Below are 21,552 nucleotides of genomic sequence, written 5' to 3' on the forward strand. Positions count from 1 at the left end.
TGGAGTTTGTTTGTTTTTTGGAAAAAAACTGTTACCAGGGATGACAGTTACTATTCTACATCAGACATAGCTCAAGAAGAGATTAGCATTTGCTATCGATTTTCCCCCCTTCTTTTATATTTATGTTGTTTTCCAAAAAACTCCACATCAAACGGGATTAATGAAGGAATGTGGAAAACACTGTCATCAGACAATTTCAATTTGATTCTAAAATGACAAAGGAAGATGAGAGAGTGGCAGGAGAAAGAGAGACAGATAGAAAGACAGAGAGGGACACATGGAGAGAGGGAGAGAGACGGAGAAACAGAAAGTGAAGTGCACGGAAGAAAATGAAGTCCACTGAGTCATCAAGAGGGAGTAGGAACATGAATATGCAGCCCCAGGGCTGCAGAGTCAGGATAGAATTGTGGAATCAAAGTGTCTCTCCTTACATAATAATCGCCAAAGAATGAGAACTTAATTTATGCTTATGGGTGAGGAGAACAAAAGTGTATGTAAATATAGAACCTCTCTACAAATAAGCAGCAGCAATGTGAGGGTAGCAGGCCCACTAGATTTGGATTTAGGGAACCTGAGTTCTAATCCTGACTCTGTTACTTACTACCTGCAGGGGTTGTGGGCAGATCACTCTATCTCCTGAAGCCTCAGCTTTATTATCTATAAAATTAGGAAGGTTGACAACGAAATCGTCTCTAAATCCTGTAATCCTAAATCTGTAGCAGAGAAGAGACTCCAAAGTTTCTACAAAAGTCTAACAAAGCAAGAGAAGAAACAATTGGGACAGTAACTTGGACATCAAAAACTTCCATTCCAAATTCATTGATTTGGGCTTTCTATCAGCTTGTTTTAAAATTAGCAAGTAGGAAGAACAGATTCTCTCAGGCTCTGCTAGCACAATTAAGTTGCTTCAGCACTGGTTGAGTGGCTGGACTCAAAGTACAGTTCTGAGTGGTTTGATAAACCACTTTGAAGGATATCTCCAATAAAGACTCAGATAGATGTATTCTTGGCCCCTTGCTTTTTACATCTTTTAATATCTTTTAACATCTTTTTAAGGGGCTGCTAGATAGAGCAGTGGATAGAGACTGACTCTGGATTTGACTCTGAGTTCAAATCCAGTCTCAGATACTTAATACTTCCTAGTAGTGTGACCCTGGGCAAGTCACTTAACCTCAGATGCCTGGGGGCAGAGGGATGGCCAATGACTTGGGCAAAGGCACAGAGAGCAACTTTACCAAATCTATAGGAAACACAAAGTCAGGATAGCTAGCACATTTGACAAAAAAGTTAAGATTCAAAAAGATCTTGACAGTCCAAATCTAATTTTAAAAATCTCTTGATTGTGCAATCCAATGGTTTTTCTTAATTCTTGTTCTCCTTGATTGCTCCAACACTGGACACTATTGACTACCCCCTTCCCTCCTTGTAGATATTCTTTTCCTTTTGGTTTTGATGACACTGATTTATCATTTGATCTCCTGCAACCTGCTCACTCTCATTTTCAGGACTAGCATCTACATCTTGTTCCTTCTGTTTGGGTGTACCTCAAGGCATTGTCCGTGGTCCAATATTGTCATTTCTACCTCCACAACATTTCTTGAATCCATCCTTGTAGCTCTTTATCCATTGCTACCATACTTATTCAGACTTTCATCACCTCAAGTCTGGATTTAATAATAGTCACCTAATTGGTTTCCCTGCTGAAAGTCTCTCCCAATTCCAATTAGTTATCCATAGAGCTGACAAAATGATTTTCCTCAAGTGTAAGTCTAGTTATGTCACCTCCTCCTACTCAATAAAGTCCAGTCTCTCTCACTGATAAAATTAAATGAACTACTACCATTTAAAGCTCTTTATAACCTGCTCCAAACTACTTTTCCAATCTTGATTGGTAGTTTTTCAGTCATGTCCAACTACTCATGATCCCCTGGCAAAGATACCAGAATGGTTTATCATTCACTTCTCCAGGTCACTTTACAGACAAGGAAACTGAGGCACACAGGGTCAAGTGACTTGCCCAGGGCTACATAGCTAGTATCTGAGGCCAAAGCTGAATTCAGGAAGATGAGTCTTAATTCCAGGCCTAATACTCAATCCATTGCACCATCTAACTGCTCCAAACTGTTTCCAATCTTCTTCCACTCTATGGTCCATTCAAACTAGCCTTCTTACTCTTCCTTATCCAGGATACTTTATTTGCCATCCCACTATCTCTGCACTGCCTGTCTCCCTCTGCTTGGAATACACTCCCTCTGCAATTCTATCTCTTGGAATCACTAGCTTTTTTCATGACTCAAGTTAAATGCTACCTTCTGCCTGGAACGTATCCTGGTAGCCCAGATGTCAACACATTGTCCCCTATCAAAACCACCTTCTATCAAGTTTATATTTATCCATATGCCTAAATCTCCCCCAATCTCCCCCAATCTCCCCCAAAAGGCTGTATGTGATCTTTTCACTTTTGCAAAGGTAGGGATCTTTTCACTTTTGTTTTTCTATCTCCTATGAATAGTGCAGAGATTGGTATATAGCAAGAGATATTTAATATTATGTTGATCCAACTATTGGTCAAAAAGAAAATTTAATAGGGATGAATGTAAATGCTGGTGGTAAACATTTGTGTTATAACAAATGACTTCACAAGTCATTCACAAAAGGGAGCATGGTTAGACAATCATCAAAAAGCAATTTCGAGTTTTAATAGGCTACAATCTCAACATGAATCAATGGTTTAATATGATTGTCAGGAAAGCTAATGTACTTTAATGCATATTATGACAAGCATAGCTTTTGGGACTAGATAGTAAAAATTCCACTGTCTTCTGCCCTGTGTTCCATTGAGCTCCAGGTACTCTACCTTAGGAAGGACATTGCTAAGCTGGAGGATATGCACATGAAGGCCACAGCATGGTAAAGAGATTTGGGCTCATGACATATGAGGACTAGTTGAAGGAACTGGGATATTCAGCCTGGAGAAGATGGGGGAGGACAGGATAAAAAAGCTGTTTTAAGTATTTGAAGAGTTAGCTTCTGGAAGACAGATGAGACTTTTCCAACTTGGCCCCAGAGGAAAGAATTAGCAGTAGCGCAGATGGGAGTTGTAGGGAGGCAAATTTTGACTTGAATAAAGAAAAGCTTCCTAGCAAGGTGAGCTATTTCAATGTGTGAGGGACTGTCTGGTGATGGTGGCAGTTATTCTCTCACTGGAAATCTCTGTGCCAAAGCCATATGACCCTTGAGTGGTTATGTCATGGAAAGGTTTCTTATTCAGGTGCGGGTTAGATGCTCTTGGATGAGGTCCCTTTCCACTCTGAGATTCTGTAATTTTATCACCTTTTTTGAATTTTAGTAAAATGGAATCAAAATAAAACCACAAAGAAAGCATTGCTTTACAAACTATATCTGTCACAAACGAAATTAAGAGTTACCTCTCTGCTCCTTGAGGATAGCATGTCTCCTAGACATTGTATGTAGATAATACAGTGCTCTGTAAACAACTGGCACTTAATAAGTATTTGTTGAATATAAATTTGTCTTTAAAAGTTTGATATCTAATTCTAGTAAATAGGAAAGCTCTACCAGGGTAGGACCAAATGCCAAGTAAAGAAGTCCCCATTAGACTTTATACAGCATTTTCTTTTGTGCCTCTCTAAGGCATATAATGTCTGGTGCACAAAGTACCCTACTAGATACTGAGCTCCATGAAGACATACATCATGTCTATCTAAACTATCTATCTTCAGAGCCTGGTATAAAAATGCATAAAGTACAAAAATAGGTACAAGGTAAAACTTTCAAAATGAGGGTTTTCATTGCTTATTCCCTACATCTCACCCTAGATCAGTTCTCTAATCCCATCCTGTTTGGATGTTGCTACTCAGATTTAAAACATCATTGGTTCTTCTGTGGACTTTTTAGAAGAGAAAAATGTGAAGTAGGTGATAGAACAAGCTGCAATGGAGACATGGATCTGATGGAGATGAGAGACTTGTTTTACTAGTAAAAGAAACTAAATGCAGACCTTTGTTTCTTGAGGAAAACTAAGCACAATAGATCATTCCATCACCTATCCTTGTATTCAATAAAAACTGTCTTACAGTGAAGATATTACAGGCTTTAGTTTTTGCCACTGGCTATTCTGGGACTCATTTAGGGATCACAAGGGTTAATGGTTCATCGTCAGCCTTACAAGGCCCATCTACTGGAAAATGCGACAGAAAGTTAATTAGCTGAGATCAGCCGAAACCTCGTTCAGGTTTCTGACTCACTTGATTTTGTGAGAAGCCAACGAGTTGACATATTCTGCCTCCGAAGGAGCCAAAATGAGCAGGCTGCTCCCATGGCAGCCAATCCGGGCGGTTCTCCCAATCCGGTGGATGTATTCTGCAGGTGAAGATGGAGCATTGTACTAAAAAGGGAAACAAAAATGAGGGAATTCACAGATCAAGGGATTGGCATTAATTGGAAGTGCAATCCCCCTTACCTGCCTCCAGGTATCCCAAGAATTAACTCCTGGGGCTGTGGTTACTCTAAGACAATCACAAGAAGAAATCACTCAACCCTGAAACTTCAGGCCTCATTGAAAATAACAGGGTTCTGACATCCAAACACAGACACTGGCCAAGTTTCAGATAAACGAGACATTTTCTTGTCCCAATATCTTCCTTTTAATTTTATTTCTCCACAGGCTTCCCTCATCATTTTCCCATTCACATCCTTTCACAGAGATAGTCAACCAGAATGAAAATAAGCACAAGGATAAATTTCTCCAGTCAAGTCACATGACCTTGGCCTATTTCCTTGGCATAGAGGCAGAAAAGAGTACTGGGCAATCTAGAGGAAGAAAAAGCCTAGTAATAGAATGCTCCGAAAGTACCCTAATCCCAAGGAGTGCATTAGAAAGTACAATGCCCCATAATGGATATGTGGATTATGTGGATGTCTCTGGAGGTATTAGTATTCCATATTTGGGTATTTTCCCTAGGTAGATTAGAATTGTAGCTATATCCTTTCTAGCTAGGTCATAAAACTGAAGAAAAGCAGCTCTGGTCACAGTGAAAAGAAAGTTTGAATTCTGGGGCCACTAGTTAAAAGCTGTAGAATCTTAGGTAAATTATCTAACCTCTCTCTGTCTCTTTGCTCAGCTATAATATGGGAATCATACTTATCACAGGGATGTTTGTCGGGAAAGTGCTTAGCAAGTCTTAAAGTACATTATTTTGGTCCAGACTGATGATTTCACAGGTCTAGGGAACTTCTGATTCCCTTGAAGATGCAGAGAACCAACTCATCTGCAACTTAAAGCCTTCTATTGGTGTGACTTATCACAGGGATGTTTGTCGGGAAAGTGCTTAGCAAGTCTTAAAGTACATTATTTTGGTCCAGACTGATGATTTCACAGGTCTAGGGAACTTCTGATTCCCTTGAAGATGCAGAGAACCAACTCATCTGCAACTTAAAGCCTTCTATTGGTGTGACTTGCCCATAGTAAGTATGTGTCAAAGGCAGGCCTTGAACACTGGTTTTCCTGACTCTAAGCCTAGTCTTATCCAATTGTCTATCTATTCTACAATGCTTCCTCATAAAGCTATGTAAATGCAATTTCCCCTTTTTATTTGAATATTTAGATTGGTGTCAGAACCCAAGCCTCTGGCAAAAACAGGAAGAATACAACATACTGGACTTATATGCAAAGACTTTCATCGGGGATAGGGACTGGATCTCTGAATAGATTTTAATGACGTAGGAATTCCCTGATGAGCAAAATCATTCCACTGATGTAGGTCAGCACCTTTGGAGTTACCTGGAACACCAGAAGATTGAGTGGCTTGCCAGGAGCTACACAAGTCAGGGTAGATCAAGGGAGAACTTCCAAGCTGAGGCTTTCCTGACTTTGGACAGCTCTTTCTCTGCTACACTATGCTACATTATCTCTACCAATGAGCCTTTTTATTGGGTAAACTGATCAAGAGTTAACTGTATGTTACTTCTACCTTTTTATTCCTTGAGTAAACCTTTCTTGATAAGAAACCAAATAGAAGAATATCAAACTGACTCTAATACATGGAAGGCCAGGCATCTCAAACTAATCAATTGTCGCAGTGTAAGAAGCCTTGAATTGATCAATTTGTTGCACATATTTGGCCAAGTGTACTTTAAAATTAACTTTGCCCCCTGTCTTCTGGACAAAAGAAACAATCAATTTAGTCTTAAAGTGATCATCTGGAAAGAGTAGGTTAGTGTTCTTTCCACAGTCAAATAATGCTATTAAAATGTGAATAAACCATGACTAACATAAATAAGGCACATTTCTCCTGGCTCTCACATAGAAACGGTTTTTAAAATACCATTCAGCAGCCTAACGAAAAGAAACAAAACAAAACAAAAGCCACCATATTCTAGTGCTAACACCTGTACCCTCTGGCAAAGCTTCTAGTAGCTAGAGGTACCTGTAAGATGCTGTCAGGAACTTAATTGCTCCCTGCAGGTCAATGTACATGGACACAGCTCTCAGGACAGCTGAGCTATCTCCTTGTGGACACAATGAGGCCTCCCGGGGGCCTGGGTAATTCACGTAGCTTTCTTTCAGGTTGCAGGGACTATATCTTTGTTGAAACTTTAGTTTCTGACACACATTAGCCTGGAAGCCGGAGAGCCTGCCACCTCCCTTACCTGATTGTATATTCTGTCTGTTTTGTTGCAGCCAAAAGGTAGGCTAAGTAAAGGAAAGATGTCAAGAGAACTGTGTTGATAAGTCTGGTTACTGACTGGTTACCCAGGCAACACCCAAGAGGGTAATAATAATTATTCTACTTAGGACTGAAGGATCTATATGTGATTATACAGTATTACCTCATGCCCACACCATAAGAACTGAAAAATTACCTGAACAATCCATGTGACCTGAGGGAGATCTAAGCCCCGAGCTGCAACGTCCTTTAAAATAGAAGAGATCACAGTTAAAGAAAAGATAGTTACAGAAAATAGTGGCAGGCCAGCCAGGAACTACTTGCCTGAAGGAACAAAGACAATGTGGAGAATGCAGTTTCCAATGTCTTCTACCCAAGAGAAAACTGCCAACTAATTATCAGATACATCATATTATAACAATATCTCATCTAAATAAATAGCTCTTTATGTTTTGTAAAGAGTTCTCTCATTTATTTTTTCATTCAAGTTGGTGAGGCAGGTAGGATAGGGATATGATGCCCATCACATGCCCATTAACAACACCCAACACAGTGCTTTCGTAGGATTTTATTTTTTTTCCTCTCAAAAGCATTTTATTTTTTCCAATTACATGTAAAGATAGTTTTCAACATTCATTTTTGTAAGAGTTTGAGTTCCAAATTTTTTCTCCCTCACTCCTCATATTCCCCCCTCTTATAAACTCGTTAAAAAAGGTCATGTACAGTAAGTGCCTCCACTCTCCCTTCTTCCATTCTGTTCTCAACCTATTATAATATATAATATATGATAACCTATTATAATATTATAATTATAATTCCCCCTCAAATGCTCCATCTTCAAAGGTACAAGAGATCTCTTTTTTTTGAGGTTAGAATTTTCCTTTTTATCTATGATTTTAGGGGAGAGCTATAGAAATGTTTTAGAGAATCCACAGTTGATTAGCCTCTGGCCTCAGAGGGCAGAGAAGCAGCAAGCCATGTACTGCCACATCTGACAGCTTAATTAAAATACAGGCCAAACCTGTTAATCACTTGAAATGTTCTATTGGAGAATCCCTCAAACTTTGAAGAGAAAAGACTTATTCTGTCTTCCAGCTGGCCTTCTACAAGGGTTCCAGAGAGCAAGAATTTCTGTACCTTTCCATCTTTAGCCAGCTTGTTAAGGAGATTAGAATATAGGGTTATGTAATTCTATTACAATACTCACTTTTTAGCAGGTATTGCTAGGTTCAGAGCATCACTTAAAAACTTTAAGTATCTGGAAGTGGTTAAAGGACTAAACCCAGGATATGGACTCCCAGACTCTTTCTTGAATTTACCTAGAATTGCCATTGACAAGGCATCAGAACCTGATGCCTTCCACCAGCTTCCACCAGAACACATGACAGGATGTGGATTTTTTTTTAAGTTGGTGGCAAAACTGCATTTATTAAATAAGCAGAAACCTAATATACTAAAAGTGTGTCAACCACCCACTGAAGTGTTTTCATAAAACTCCCACACATGCTAAAGAGCTGAAGGCTGATGTTACTGAGCTGACGGCCTTTTGAGAGCACAATTTAGAGTTTGGCACTATCTGAAGAAGAGCAGGAATTGCTTTCTATACCAACCATGGTTGATGTCTTTAAGAAACTGACGGGCTCTTAAATCTGCTAAGCTCTTGTTAAGAAATGATTTATTTTATTTAACTGCTCTTCGGCGGGAGATGCGTGTAGACAATGGGCTGCCTGTTCCTTTCAGACAAGCTTTGTAAAAAATTTAATGCTCATCATTTTAGTAAATTCACTGAGAAATAGATAAAACTCTAAAATAGCACCTGATGTTCGTGAAACTCACTCAAAGTACAAACAAAATGGAATGATAAATTATGAAGCATCCCAGGAGTCTTTCAGAACAGTAATTCAAAGTTCTAAAACCCAATCACAGTTTTATCTGTGGACAGTTGGACAAGACTCACCCTACTAATGTTCTACTGATGTTATCTTTTGCCAATGGAAAATGACTTTTTTGAAGTATACCAAGTGTTTCCTCTGGTCCCTGACCAAACTGTTTCTCCTTCATAGAAGCTAATGTATAGCATGGTATATGAGAAGGGAACCAAGAAACATGAGGTCTGTGCAAGTTAATTAACCTCTCTAAGTTTAAGTTTTCTCAGATCTGTTAAAAAAAAAAAAAAGTGGAGGAGAACACTTACTTTGCCTACCTACAAAGGTTATAAAGATCAGGAGATAATGTATGCAAAAATCTTTTGAAAATCCTAAAGCACTATATTAATGTAAAATATGATTTTAACGATGGTTGCAATATTTCAAGTGAAGCCAAATATAGTACACTAAAACAAAGCCCTACCTTAAACCATCCCCAAAATACATTCTCACCAACCACACCTCACACACATGAGGGACCCACACGTGTCCTTCTGTATTTGGCTCATACTGTAGAACTGTAGTGACCATATTTGCCTTTTCAGAGCCTACAAGTAGGCTGCAACCAGTTTAACGGGGCAGTCACGATGCCTATTAAATGCCTGAATGGATGCAACCCTGTGACTCAGCAAAGGTGTTTAGTGCCTTGCTTGTCCCTTAGAACTTAGAATCCTCTCCTCCAGTTCCACTCATGCAATCTAATTAGGGCAAAAGAATTGCTCAAGTCAGTTCTGAAAGACACTCAATGGTGAGGTCTTGAAGGCCCTAGCTTGACAATTGGCTGCCTCTATGAGACCTAGGAGTACAGATGGAAGGCAGCTTGCTCAGGTGCCAACCTGTCAGTTGGATTAAAATGACTCATTTATTTACCCAAGAACCTCACAAAGTGCTTTAACTAACAGGGAGAGGGGGCCTGCCGGCTCTCTGAGTGAGGGACGGAGAGAACTCGCCTCCGACGCCTTCCAGGCCTGCCAAAAGTCATTATTGCCGAGTGTGGAAAGCCATCAGCAGGGTACAGGCCCCCGTTGTCCGGGTGACAGATTGGGCTGCGTAATCAGAGGAGGAAGGAGAGAGTGCAGAAACTGTCAGAGGCGAGAGCTCTTGGCTGGAGCCGCCAAAAAACTGGCAACATGAGTTAGCGTGACTGAGTAAACAACAAACGATCTCCAAGTGATCTTTCCATTTAAAAAAATAACATGAAGATGAACTTTGTTTAAAAGACACATCCTTGAGAAGGGTGAAGGAAAACTTAAAGCAGTTTGGAGGAAGGAATTTTCCATTCTTCAGCATCCCCTTCACCCGGTATGATCACCTCCTTTGTCTTCCTGACTATTTGGCATCGCGGAAATATACCAGTAGGAGAGGAAATAAAAATCAAACAGACACAAGAAGGTGCATGATGGCAAAGGAAATCATGAAGCTAGAGGAAAACAGGGCAGATTAGCAGATTATTTGACTGTCCTTCCTAAAAGAACCATGTGCTCTGGGCAGCAAGGAAAATTGATTCATAACCAATCAGCCAGAATGAGATTGTTGCTCTCTGTTCTTTGGGAAAAGGGTGACTGTTTTTCATGCACATCAAGGACAATCAGAGAAAGCCACATATCAGCAGGCAGAATTAATTGTGGGCCTTAAGGACATAGAGAGTTTGGAAACATCATTTCTGGATCACTCTCTCAAGATCTTGTTTCTCTCTTCTCTCTTTTTTTTATCTTTCCATTTCATAAACTTGAAAGTTTTATTTTTTAAAAGCTTTCCTCTTTCATTTTATTATTATTATTTTTTACTTATGCCTAATTACTTTGTCTTACTCTTGAGCTCTTCAATTTCATGTTGGAGAGTGGGAACTTAAAAATGCTTCTTTTCTGCCAATCCCTATATACACAGTGAATATAGAATACTACTAGTTCTAACTTGTCCAGCACAGAAAATTACCTTGCCAAATGCCTACGGACAGTCTATTTATTGATTGGCAGCTCCTTCCCAATCAAGGGGAAGACAATCCTTTCGTTTGCCCTTCATTGTTTTCTCATTAGTTATGTACATACATATTTCACCTTATTAGATCACAAGCTCTTTGAGGGCAAGGTTCACATAATTTTTAAATCTCTGTATCCACAGCATCTAGCAATGCCTTAGTGCACATGTTGTTGTTATTCAGTCATGTCCATGGGGTTTTCTTGATAAAGAGACTGAGGTGGTTTGCAACATTCTTCTCTAGTATGTACCTGTTTTACAGATGACAAACTGAGGCAAACAAGGTTCAGTGACTTGCCTAGGGTCACACAGCAAGGAAGTGTCTGAGGCCAGGCTTGAACTCAGATCTTCTTGACTTTGAACTCTAGATACCACCACCTAGCTACCCCCAGTAGAAGCTTAATAAACATATGTTAGATTTAACTCAATTAATATCAACTTTAAGTAGTAAGTACCACTGTGGGTAAAGAGCTATAATAGGCTCCAAAAGAATTATATGGAATTATATCAGAAAGGTCCCTGATTTCATAGAGTCAGACAAAACACTAAGAAACTTAAATTAGTTTGTAAACCCCTTTGGGGAAGACACTCCATTGCTTTTCTTCTTTGCACTCCTAGCATCTTATATAATGTCTTGAACATAGCATACAGGATGCTGCATGAATCTAAATGAATTATTACTGCATTCAAAGAACACTGCAAATTCTTTCAGTATGAATAACACAGACACACACGGACACACACACACACACTTTTCTGACAGTAGAGGAGATGCTACTGTAACCTTTGGTGGTTACATAATTCCCAAATTCTTTGTAGAGTCACCCATTCTTGAGATCTCATTTTGAGACTCTTGGGGTGATAAAATAAAATGCCACGAGGCACAACATGGGGGAGTGGTGTAGGGAGGAGAAGGAGGACAAAGAACAATTAACGACACGCTTCCTCTTTATCAAAAGAAGCCAATTCTCCATCTGCCTTGTCCTGACGTGGCTCTCGTTCCTCATTAACACTAAGGAGGCTCCTGGAGAGCATTCAGATAGCCTGGCAAGCAACAGGCTGCTTAAAAGGAAGCAGGGTGACAATCCCTCCTCCTAACCCTGGCATGATCTATGGCAGTGTGGCAAGTGTGCCCTGCAGCTCTTGGGTACCATAAGCTTCAGGTTAAACAAACAAATATGTTAGGTGAGACAGCAGGGACACTGGAGAAAAGCACAATCTTTTATTATGGCAGAACTCGGGTTTAAACCCTGGCATAGCAACTGACAAATAGGGAGCTCCCCATAACCAGGACAAGGTGTCCATCAGTAGGCTGCATTTCAGAGTGAAGGTTAAGAGTGGCAGGATGGTGATTCTAGGACTATGTGGGTCACACTATAATTAGAACATATTAACATAGCCATGAAATTAGCCCAAGCCCTAGATATTAGGGAAATAAGAGAGGCCACAATAAAAATATTTTTAATGTACCGTCACTACTCAAATGAAATTCTATTCTGGTGCCTCATCATAGGGCATAGAAATGATTCAAGTTTCTTAAAGATCAATCAGCCCCAGCAGGAAAGGTTTTAGGTATGGGGTCCTAGAACAGGTTCTATGTCTGTTGTTTAAAGACCAGTTTAACTTAAGGTAGGAGAAATTAATGATCAGCTTGGCCAAAGATTGATGATTTTTAAGCCCTTGTGGCTAAATTTTTTACCCGCAAGAGCTTTTAAAACCCATACATTACAAAGGGATTTTGAATCATTACAAAATTCCACCTCCTTGAAGTATAATTGACATACAAGAAATACCAGGGCTGTGGGCCATGCTTGGTTAAACCAATGATGCTCTCTATTTTTGGCTACAATCGCTGCTACACCACAGACAAGAGTGAGAAAGTCAGAGTAAAATTTGGTGACTTAGGACAAAGTTTGTGATGTTGGCAGTAGTTTTGAACCTTTTCCAAAGCTGCTTTAGCAAGCACCAAGTACTGCTCATAACCAAGGGAGCCCAGAGAAATCATCACATGCTCTTGACCCCAACTGAGAATTTCATTTCAGAAGCAATGATCTTTCCTTCCATGTGGAGTTACTGAAAAAACTATCTGAACCTTGGCTACTTGTAGCTTTCTTTGAGACTTGCTGCTCATTCATACCCATAAAGCACAGCAGCATTTGCATACTTAAAAAAAAGAGACAATTTCCAAGGAACGATTTTGCAACTTATTCAACCTTCCAGCACTGTTAAAGACAGAGTTGAAATATCCTATAGTTGGTCTGACCTACTTGCAGCCTTTAAAACTTCAAAACAAGGTAACCCACTGCTTTTTAGTTTTGATATAGGCAGTACACAACACTGCCCACTCCCCAAGATACTTCAGTGTATGCAAGCAGCATATTCTTAAGAGCAGCAAATACATCAATTTTAGCATCTTGGTGTAGTGGGGGAAAGTGTTGAATTTAGAATCAGGATATCTGTATGAAATATGGTCCTTAAATGTTTCCAAATGATATAAGAACAAATGACTATTGATACAACCATTTGTGGGGGTAGAGGAAGAAATATAGATTTGGAATCTGGAAACTTCATTTCAAGTCTTAGTTCTGACACTAGATATATAACAATAGACTCTGAGCCTCAGTTTTCTCAACTGTAAAATGAACATAATTCTTGTCACCTATCTCACAGAATTGCTGTGAAGAAAGTGCTATTGAAACAAAGAAACTAAAAAATCAGAAAACAGATTTTGGCATTTGTCCTCTCAACACTGAGTTTCTTGTATTATGTCTATGCTATTCATAGAATATAAGTTTTCTTTTTTGGTCAAGACCCTAAATTATTTGGAACTGTCTTTATCCTTCTAGATCAGGGGTTCTTAACCTGGGATCCATGGATAGATTTCAGGAAATCTATAAAACATGGATGGGAAAAAATTGTAGCTTTTTTTCACTAACCTCCAACTGAAATTTTGCATTTCTTTCATTTATGAATTAAAAAGAAAGAAAAAAACACCACCCTAGTATCCTGACAAAGGATTCAAAGACTTGATCAGGTTGCAATAGGAGTCCAGATCACAAAAAAGGCCCCAATGTGAGAATATTTTTTTAAAAAAAATACAAGCCTTTATCATTATGACTTGATGGACTCCCTACTTTTACAAAACTGGGCATGAACCTATTAGAGAGCTTGTGTAGTGTAGTAGCTAGAGCATTGAACTTGGAGTCAGGAGTACCTGGATTTCCTACCTGACCCAGATACTTATTAGCTGTGCAATCACAGGCAAGTGATTGCACTTACTCTCTCAGGCTTAGTTGGATTGAGGGGGTTGGATTCTATGACCTCTAAGGTCCCTTCCAACTCTAAATCCATGATCTATGATCTGTGACGGCAACATGCCAGGATAGCAGAGACACAGCTACTCTGACTGGCATCTGGTTACAGTTCCTCTGATTATAAGTGTCAACTCTACTTACTGTGATAAATAGAATTAGTGGGTCATTAGGCAGGTCTTTTATTTGACAAACATGTTATATGCGCATCCTAAGAAAACAAAAGTTCATTCACAAACTTTAAGTAAGATAATTGAGAAGGAAGACAATTCTAATTCAATTTAAGGGAACAATGAATTCCCTTAAAAATGTAATTAATTGTACTGAACACAGCCTAGAAAGTTATCCAGTGTGATAAGTTTCTCCATGTCCCTACCCAGGATTTGTTGACTAGATTCACTATATACTGTGCAATACAACTGAATTTCATTACTGTGCATACAGAGACTACTCAAATAATCAATTGAGGATTAAAGTTGTATTCTCCAAAATATACAATCAGAGAAGTCTATTTTGGTCTTAGAAGAGTATAAGTACATCTCTGGAGAGTATGAAGCATTGAAGATATAGGTTCTTCAGTCTTAGACTAGCACATTAAACAGGTCAGATAATATACTGGAAGGCTGAATGAACTGGCCCTGAAAATTGCAGGGCAAATGATAGTTTAATAAAATAGCAAATCAAATCTGCCCAACTGCATCTATTTTCCTTTAAGGAAAATATGTGCAGAAACAAGCAGAGTAATTTCAGACCTGGAAAGAGTTTCTCAGCTCTAATTACTCCCGATAGCTATAATTTACAAGTTTTCGGTGAGTAGAAATCGCCAAGATTCACACATTTTCAGACCAACAGCTGCCACTATTAGAGAGCAAATAGCCCGGCCCTCCACACTGTTGTAGCAGGCTATGTGTAGGCCCTGGCAGGCCACAAATCAGTATTACAGGAAAGCCTTCAACACAGAGGGGGCAGGAGTATGCCCTTTCCCAGTAGGGCTGATGAAAATACAAAATGTCAAGACCCTGTCCTTGTCCCCAAAACCCAACCTCTCCTCCCTTCCCCAGGCAATAGCAAAAAATACATACCGTACAAAGCAAAATGCCTGATTTGGATTGTGAGAATTCCTGAAAAACTGCTGTTCTTTCCTATAAAACAGAATTACAGGTTCTTATTTTCAGCTGTGCAAATTTTCTCATGTTTCCCAACTTTCTAGTTTTCTGTCCATTTTAAAACACAGAGGGCCTCTGCCATGAGAAAAGGGAAAGAACTTCCAAGATTTCACAGTAGGAAGACCATTAAAGTTTTATTACAGAGGAAAAAGATAACAAAAAAATTAGGGAGTAAGTTATCAGTGGAAAAAGTAAAACACATTCACTTAAGAATCTGCCTATAAATCAAGGAGAACACAAGATTCTCAAGCTTTGGGTTGAATATTAATTTTTTTCTCCCCATTGCCCCCTCCCTCAAAAAAGGTACTCATTAGCATGATCTTACTAGCAATATACTCTAATAAATACATTCCTGAAAATGGCCAAAACCAAAATTAAGATCGGAAACTTTATGTGCAGATCAAAAAACTTAGCAGAGAGAAGGGCTGTTCTTGTTCCAGCTCTGCCACTGATTTAGCTGGATAGTCTTAAGTCCTATCTCTCTAACCTGTTTCCTTACCTACAACACAAGGGCTTTGAGTTAGATGCTTTCTAAGATCTATTCATCTGGAAGTTTATGAATCCATGAGCATAGTTACCAGCTCAGAAATTTCTCTGAATAAGTTTAAACACAAGGGTTCTAATGTAGTGACTTCTAACATGTAGGTGGGGACTAGCAAGATTAGACTATTTGTAAGACATTTGAAAAATCCACATGTGCACCAAGCATTGTCATTCTGATTTTTATTTAGCAAACATGGTTTCTGTAGGCTGAAATGAATAAGGTTTTATATAACTATTATTATTTTTTCAAATGTATATTTATATGGCATAGGAATTAATAAAACAGAAATTTACTTAAAAGCACTACTGAATTCTGTCCTTTTTTTTTTTTTAATGGTACACTACTACCATTTGTGAGGGGTTTCCAGATATTTTTAACATTAAACAAGGATTGATTTTTTTAAAGAAGGGTCCAGAATAAAAAAAAAAAGTTAGAGACTACTTGATTAGTATAGAACACTTCGTTTCCCTTATTCATTCCCCTGAAGGATGACTTTTGTTGGTGTTCAAGACAGACTTCTGAGCAATCAAGACCATGTCCATTTGCTGGGGGGAAAAATGGAGGGTGGGGGGGAGGTCTAAGTAAAAAGCAGCATCTCTTCTAAGCTCCACAGGAATGCAACGATCTCTGGCAACACATTTCTCTAACACCTGAGAGGGAACATGATGCACAGAGATCCAGAAGCTATTCAGCCTTTTGATTTGGGCCTGATCTCCATGGACTTTCTTTGTGCCACGGCTGTCTTAAATACTAATGAATCTCAAGCCTGTACTAGGAATGTCCATCCTACTCACTCACCAAGATCCCTAATATACACTGTATAAAAGTTAAAGATTCAGAAACTAGACAAGAAAAAAATAGCATGTTTTATTGCCCAGGCAAAGAGATTTTTAGATCTAGAAGGGGCTATGGAGACCATCCAGCTCAACCGTCTCATTTTACAGATGGGAAGGCTCAGGTCTCAACAGGAAAAGTAACTTGCCCAAGCTTCCAGTGGGAGTTAGTGACAGAAAATGGGATTAGAACTTGAGTGTCTTGATTTCCAGTTTAGCTCTTTCAGCTAAAATCATACACGACAAATTTTTAAAAAATTAAGTGGAGCACAGTCCTATCAGTCACATAGTCAACAAGCATTGTTAAGCAGTTACTATCTGCCAGACATTGTGCTAAGCACTGGGGATATGAAGAAAAGCAAAAACAGGTGGATCCTATATTCTACTTGAAACCACAATCTTAAATCCTAAAAGAGTTTATAAGAATTGGTGCTATGTCATCTAGACTTATATAAAATAAAATGATTTGGAGGTGAGGGGTAGGGAGAAATTAATAAATTCTTAAGTTTCTATCAAATCTACCATGAAAAGTCTCCCTCCAACATATTTTTCCCCCTATTACACATTGATAAGAATCATTTGGGGAAACATACATAAAATTCAATGGACAGAACAACAAACTAGGTTCTATTATTAGTTTTGCCTCAAGCAAATTTCCCCACTAAAAATTGAAATAAAACCACTCAACTTATACCTACTTTGCAGACACTGAGAAGCCCAATCCTTTATTTAAAGTAATATTTTAAAATGAGGTATCAATATTATTGCATTTACTACTTACTAGTCAACGAATTCCAGAAATGAAAATAAGATGACTGCTTTCTAAAGACAGGACAGAAATATAGAGCTACAGAATTCTGTAATTCTATTCTTGTCTCTACCTTTTGGCTAGCAGAACTTGGAATTCAGACAAACTTCCACCAGTAAACAGAGCTCTAACCTCCAAAATGTTCCTTTATCCAAGTCTTAGGTCTCTCAAGACCATAGACGTTGATTGGTGCTCCAGGGGCAGACCAAATTGAGCAAGGGTTTTTAACATGCCCATCTTGGTAAGATCAATGAGGGTTGGATAATCAGAAAACCCTACACTGTTTCTTCCATTGAGGGATTAAGAAAAGTATAAGAGGTAACATGATGTAGAGAGACTGGGAGTTAGGATATAAAGATTCTAGTAGTTCTGGTTCTGATATTAACTTGCTCTGTGACTTTAAGGGGAGTTTTTTCCCTTGTCTGAGCCTCAGTTTCCCCATCTGTAAAATGAGGAGGTTGTATCCAGTTGCTAAGCTTTGACGTTCTATTTCAATCAAAACACAGCATTTGCCCAAATCATCTTACTTCCAGCTTGCTGGTTTGATTTTACCATTTCATTACAAGTTTTCTCATCCAGCCTACTTATCTATTCTCTGAGATAACATCCCGTAGGTCCACTTTCTGCTAATCCATTGTTCCACCCTTCCACTGTGCTTGCCTAAAGCTTTGCTTCCCAAACTGGCTCAGCTTCCCTAAATGTGTGACCTAGTTAGAGTACAAGGTTGAATGAGAGAGCTGTCCAAGTGCCTAAAAAAGCAAAACTTAACACACTTGATCCCAGACAAGATATGAAATTCTTTGCCAGGAATGGAGATGGGACCCAAAGTCCCTTTGGTGCACTGTACCTACTCCCAAAAAGATTTTTTAAAAAGAGAGAGCGCTGTATCTTGTTGACAATGACAGCAGTCATGCTCAGCAGTACCATATGGGATCCACAATTTAGCTCCATTAATGCTCTTAATTTGAAGACATCAAGCACTAATTACACACTGGGTACTAAAAAGGCAAAACCCTTCCCTGGTGCCAGCTACTTAGTGGTGCTCTGTTGCCTTAACAGCTGGTTGAGGTAGATTCAGGCCAAACTTAGGGCCTGCTAGATCTCTTAGGTGGAGGAGAGGCCAGCAACAAGGGGCAACCAAGCACAGCTCTTGGTGCAGATGAGGGAACCACAGTCCTCCCCTGCCTAGATCAATCAATCAGTCCAATCTATTTACTATCTCTGATGGGAGGCTCATTTTAGGCAAAACAATAAGTCTTCCCCAAACCTGAACACTGAAATTGGAGGACAGTTTAGATGGGACTTGGGCTGGCCTTTCCCCAGTTTCTAATCTCAGGGAGATTCTGTCCCATGGTGAGAGGTGGCAGGGCTTACCTCCTGTTCCATGTTGCCATGCAGACGCAGGAATTTTAATCGGGAGGAGGCAGATGGTGACTGCCCTGATGCTGGGGCCACAGAGCTGCTCAGCAGGGTCTGGAGGAAGAGGTGATAGTAGAACTCAACCAGCTCACAGCTCGAGAAAAAGACAATCAGCTTCTGATTTGTTTCAAACTGTTTCAATCCCAGGGAAAACAAAACAAACAAAATAAGACAAGAGATTTTGTGATCAGGTTAACATACAAAATGAATCAGAAGCTAAGATGACTGGCCATGCTGACATGGATTTGAAAACATGGGCAATGGAATCACTCTGTTCTTGAGACAAAGGTGAGAGAGGTTATTCGAAGGCTACATCCTAACACAGGATTGGTTTGTTTGTCTCTGTGAAGAGTAGATTTTTTTTAGTGAGGCTCAGTGACATAGTAAGGCCCAGTAAGCATCTGTTTACTTCAGTTTATGTCTGTAGTTAACTCTAAAGGTTTCATTCTTGAGTTCCTCCATCTACAATTTTCCTTTCAAGGGTCCCTTGGGGAAAAAGACATTATATAAATACAATAAATGAATACTATAAAAACCATAATCCTTAAAAAAACACAAAAAACTCAAGTCCCCTAGCCTCAGTTCCCCTTATCTGGAATTGATCCCCTAAACATTCCTACTATCTATTATATTATCAATATCAGTCCCAGGAAAGATAATTTTTTGGCGATGCTTTGCTCTGTACATAATGACTGTCAGTACCTTCCTGTATATGGCTAAATATGATGGCAAAAATTCCTCCTGTGATCTACAGCCTGAAAAAATAGACAAGTGTAATAGTTGGAGGGCTTCCAACCAGAGTGTGATCCTTGTAGAAGTCTAGCTTATTCTTTCCAGGACCAGAATAAAAGGCAGATCAGGTCCAGTCCCCATGCTTACCTCACATTTTCCAAGAATGAAGGCTGCTAGTGTGACAAGCTTCAATTTGCTGGGAACCAGGGTCACATGCTGTTGGAGTTTCTCGGGCACAGCAAAGCTGTCCGGCTCAGCACTAGTTTGTAGGTGACCATCTCCTCTAGCTGCTTTGCAACCTTTGATGTGTTGGTCACAGGTTTCATCTGATACAGAAATACTGACTGGATTGTGCAAACTGATATCTGCCAACCTTGCTACGCCTTTTAATAAAAGAGAAAAGAAGAAACTGGTGATAAATCAAATAAGATAACATGCACAATGCTTCCTAAGCTTTAAAATGCTACCTATTCTTCCTATTATTATTAAATATACAATGTGAAATGGGTAATTTCACAACTTCTCACTGGGATATTAGGACTTTTTAGTTGGACTTCTTTTCAATGCCTGAACACTTCCCATGCCAGTACAGTCCACCTAAAGGGATAGAGCTATGCTTTTTCCCCCAGTATCCCATGGGACACAGACACAAAGATGAGGGTCCTGAAAAGGCAGAAAGTGATACTGTAAGAATAATAAACGAGGAGCCGGAAAAGTTGGTTCTAGTCCCTATTTCATTAGTTACTGACTATATGACCCTGATGAACATGTCATTTGATTTCTGTGCCTTCAGTTTCTTCACCTATAAAAGAGATGACTAATTTCTGTCTTATATACCTCATAGTGATGGTGGAAAGCTCAAGAGATGAACATGCTTTGAGGGTGCTAATGGGAGTTTAAGGTTCAAAGGCTATGTTAAATACGCACTTAGAATGAAGAGGATAAGGCTTGATGTTGGAGCAGAGAGAAAGCTTCTTCTCAATGGGCTGCTCACAAGCTAAAACCATAGAGGCTGCAGATCATGTGGTCCAATACTCTTGTTTACTGATGAGGAAACTGAGACTCAGTGAAGGGAAGTACAAATCAGATCCTGAATCTGAACCTGGGTCATAGCACCCCCAAACCAGAGCTCTTTCCTTCTCCTCAACCTTTCTTGCTAGAAGGGATTCTTTAGGCTTTGCTGCTTTTTTTTTTTTTTTTTTTTTTTTTTTTTTTTTTTTTAACCATACCCTTTTTTCTCATTAACTCTCTGGGCATTAATGACACACTGGGCAAGTCAATTAATTCCAATTGCCTCAACAAAATAAAACAAAACTCCCCATTAACTCATTGAAACCCAATGCAGAATAAAGAAAAACATTTAAACAACACCATCTGAGAGAGCCATTGTGTCAATGTATATATAGTTGCATTCTACCTCTATATGCCTCATCTTTCTATGATGTGATTCCTTCTCAGGGACTATTTACTTTTAGCAATACTCAAATGGGTATGTGGACATGTCATGTTCAATTTCAAATAATAATTCAGGTTATCTACATAAAAATGAAGATATCACAAACATCATTCATCCAACGAACCTTCAGTAAGAGTGGCCGATAATAGAACATTCTGACGTTTTTCACACTCTGAATTGATGGCATTAAGAATCACTGTAATGTCCTTCTCAAAACCCAGATCCAGGATCCTGAGATTGCAAAAGAGAGGGAATTCATATTTATATCAGGGGAAATGAGTCAGGTTGTAGGCTTTGCAGTTTAAAACAGAAAACAGAAGCAAACATTTCCCTATGAAGTCTGTGGGTTTAGCAGAAGGAAGCTCACCTGTCTGCCTCATCAATAATCAACCACTGTATTCGACTGAAGTGAATGTTTTTGGTGGATTTAATGTGATCTACCAGACGTCCAGGAGTAGAGATTAGGATGTTTATCCCTTTGCGTAGCCTGTTTAAAATAAAATACACAGAAACATATGTAATAAAGCAAATGTGTCTATATCAGTAGAAATCTCAAGAAAAAAAGCACAAAACGTAGCAGGTAGATCTGGGTTTTTTGCTAGTATTAATCCCAGATACCATAAAATCATGAAAAGCCGTTCAGCCCAATAGATGAAATGAAAATACATGATTAACAAGATGCAATTGAGTTA

The 21,552-nt window shown here is 39.1% G+C and overlaps 1 protein-coding gene across 3 annotated transcripts in view; it reads right to left on the bottom strand.

The window, feature by feature from the left end:
• Positions 1 to 21,552, bottom strand: part of DDX31 (DEAD-box helicase 31) — a 94,634-nt gene that overhangs the window by 44,746 nt on the left and 28,336 nt on the right. For all 3 annotated transcript variants that reach the window (XM_012553940.3, XM_031954883.1, XM_031954884.1), the window contains exons 11-17: positions 21,228 to 21,347; positions 20,985 to 21,091; positions 19,552 to 19,787; positions 18,628 to 18,804; positions 14,985 to 15,044; positions 6,886 to 6,936; positions 4,269 to 4,408 (exon numbers count right to left, since the gene is read on the bottom strand). In XM_012553940.3, the coding sequence (XP_012409394.1) occupies positions 4,269 to 4,408; positions 6,886 to 6,936; positions 14,985 to 15,044; positions 18,628 to 18,804; positions 19,552 to 19,787; positions 20,985 to 21,091; positions 21,228 to 21,347 (891 nt within the window). The remainder of the gene's footprint in view (positions 1 to 4,268; positions 4,409 to 6,885; positions 6,937 to 14,984; positions 15,045 to 18,627; positions 18,805 to 19,551; positions 19,788 to 20,984; positions 21,092 to 21,227; positions 21,348 to 21,552) is intronic.

The sequence above is a fragment of the Sarcophilus harrisii genome, chromosome 2 (assembly GCF_902635505.1).
Source record: "Sarcophilus harrisii chromosome 2, mSarHar1.11, whole genome shotgun sequence".
Taxonomy (NCBI): Eukaryota; Metazoa; Chordata; class Mammalia; order Dasyuromorphia; family Dasyuridae; genus Sarcophilus; species Sarcophilus harrisii.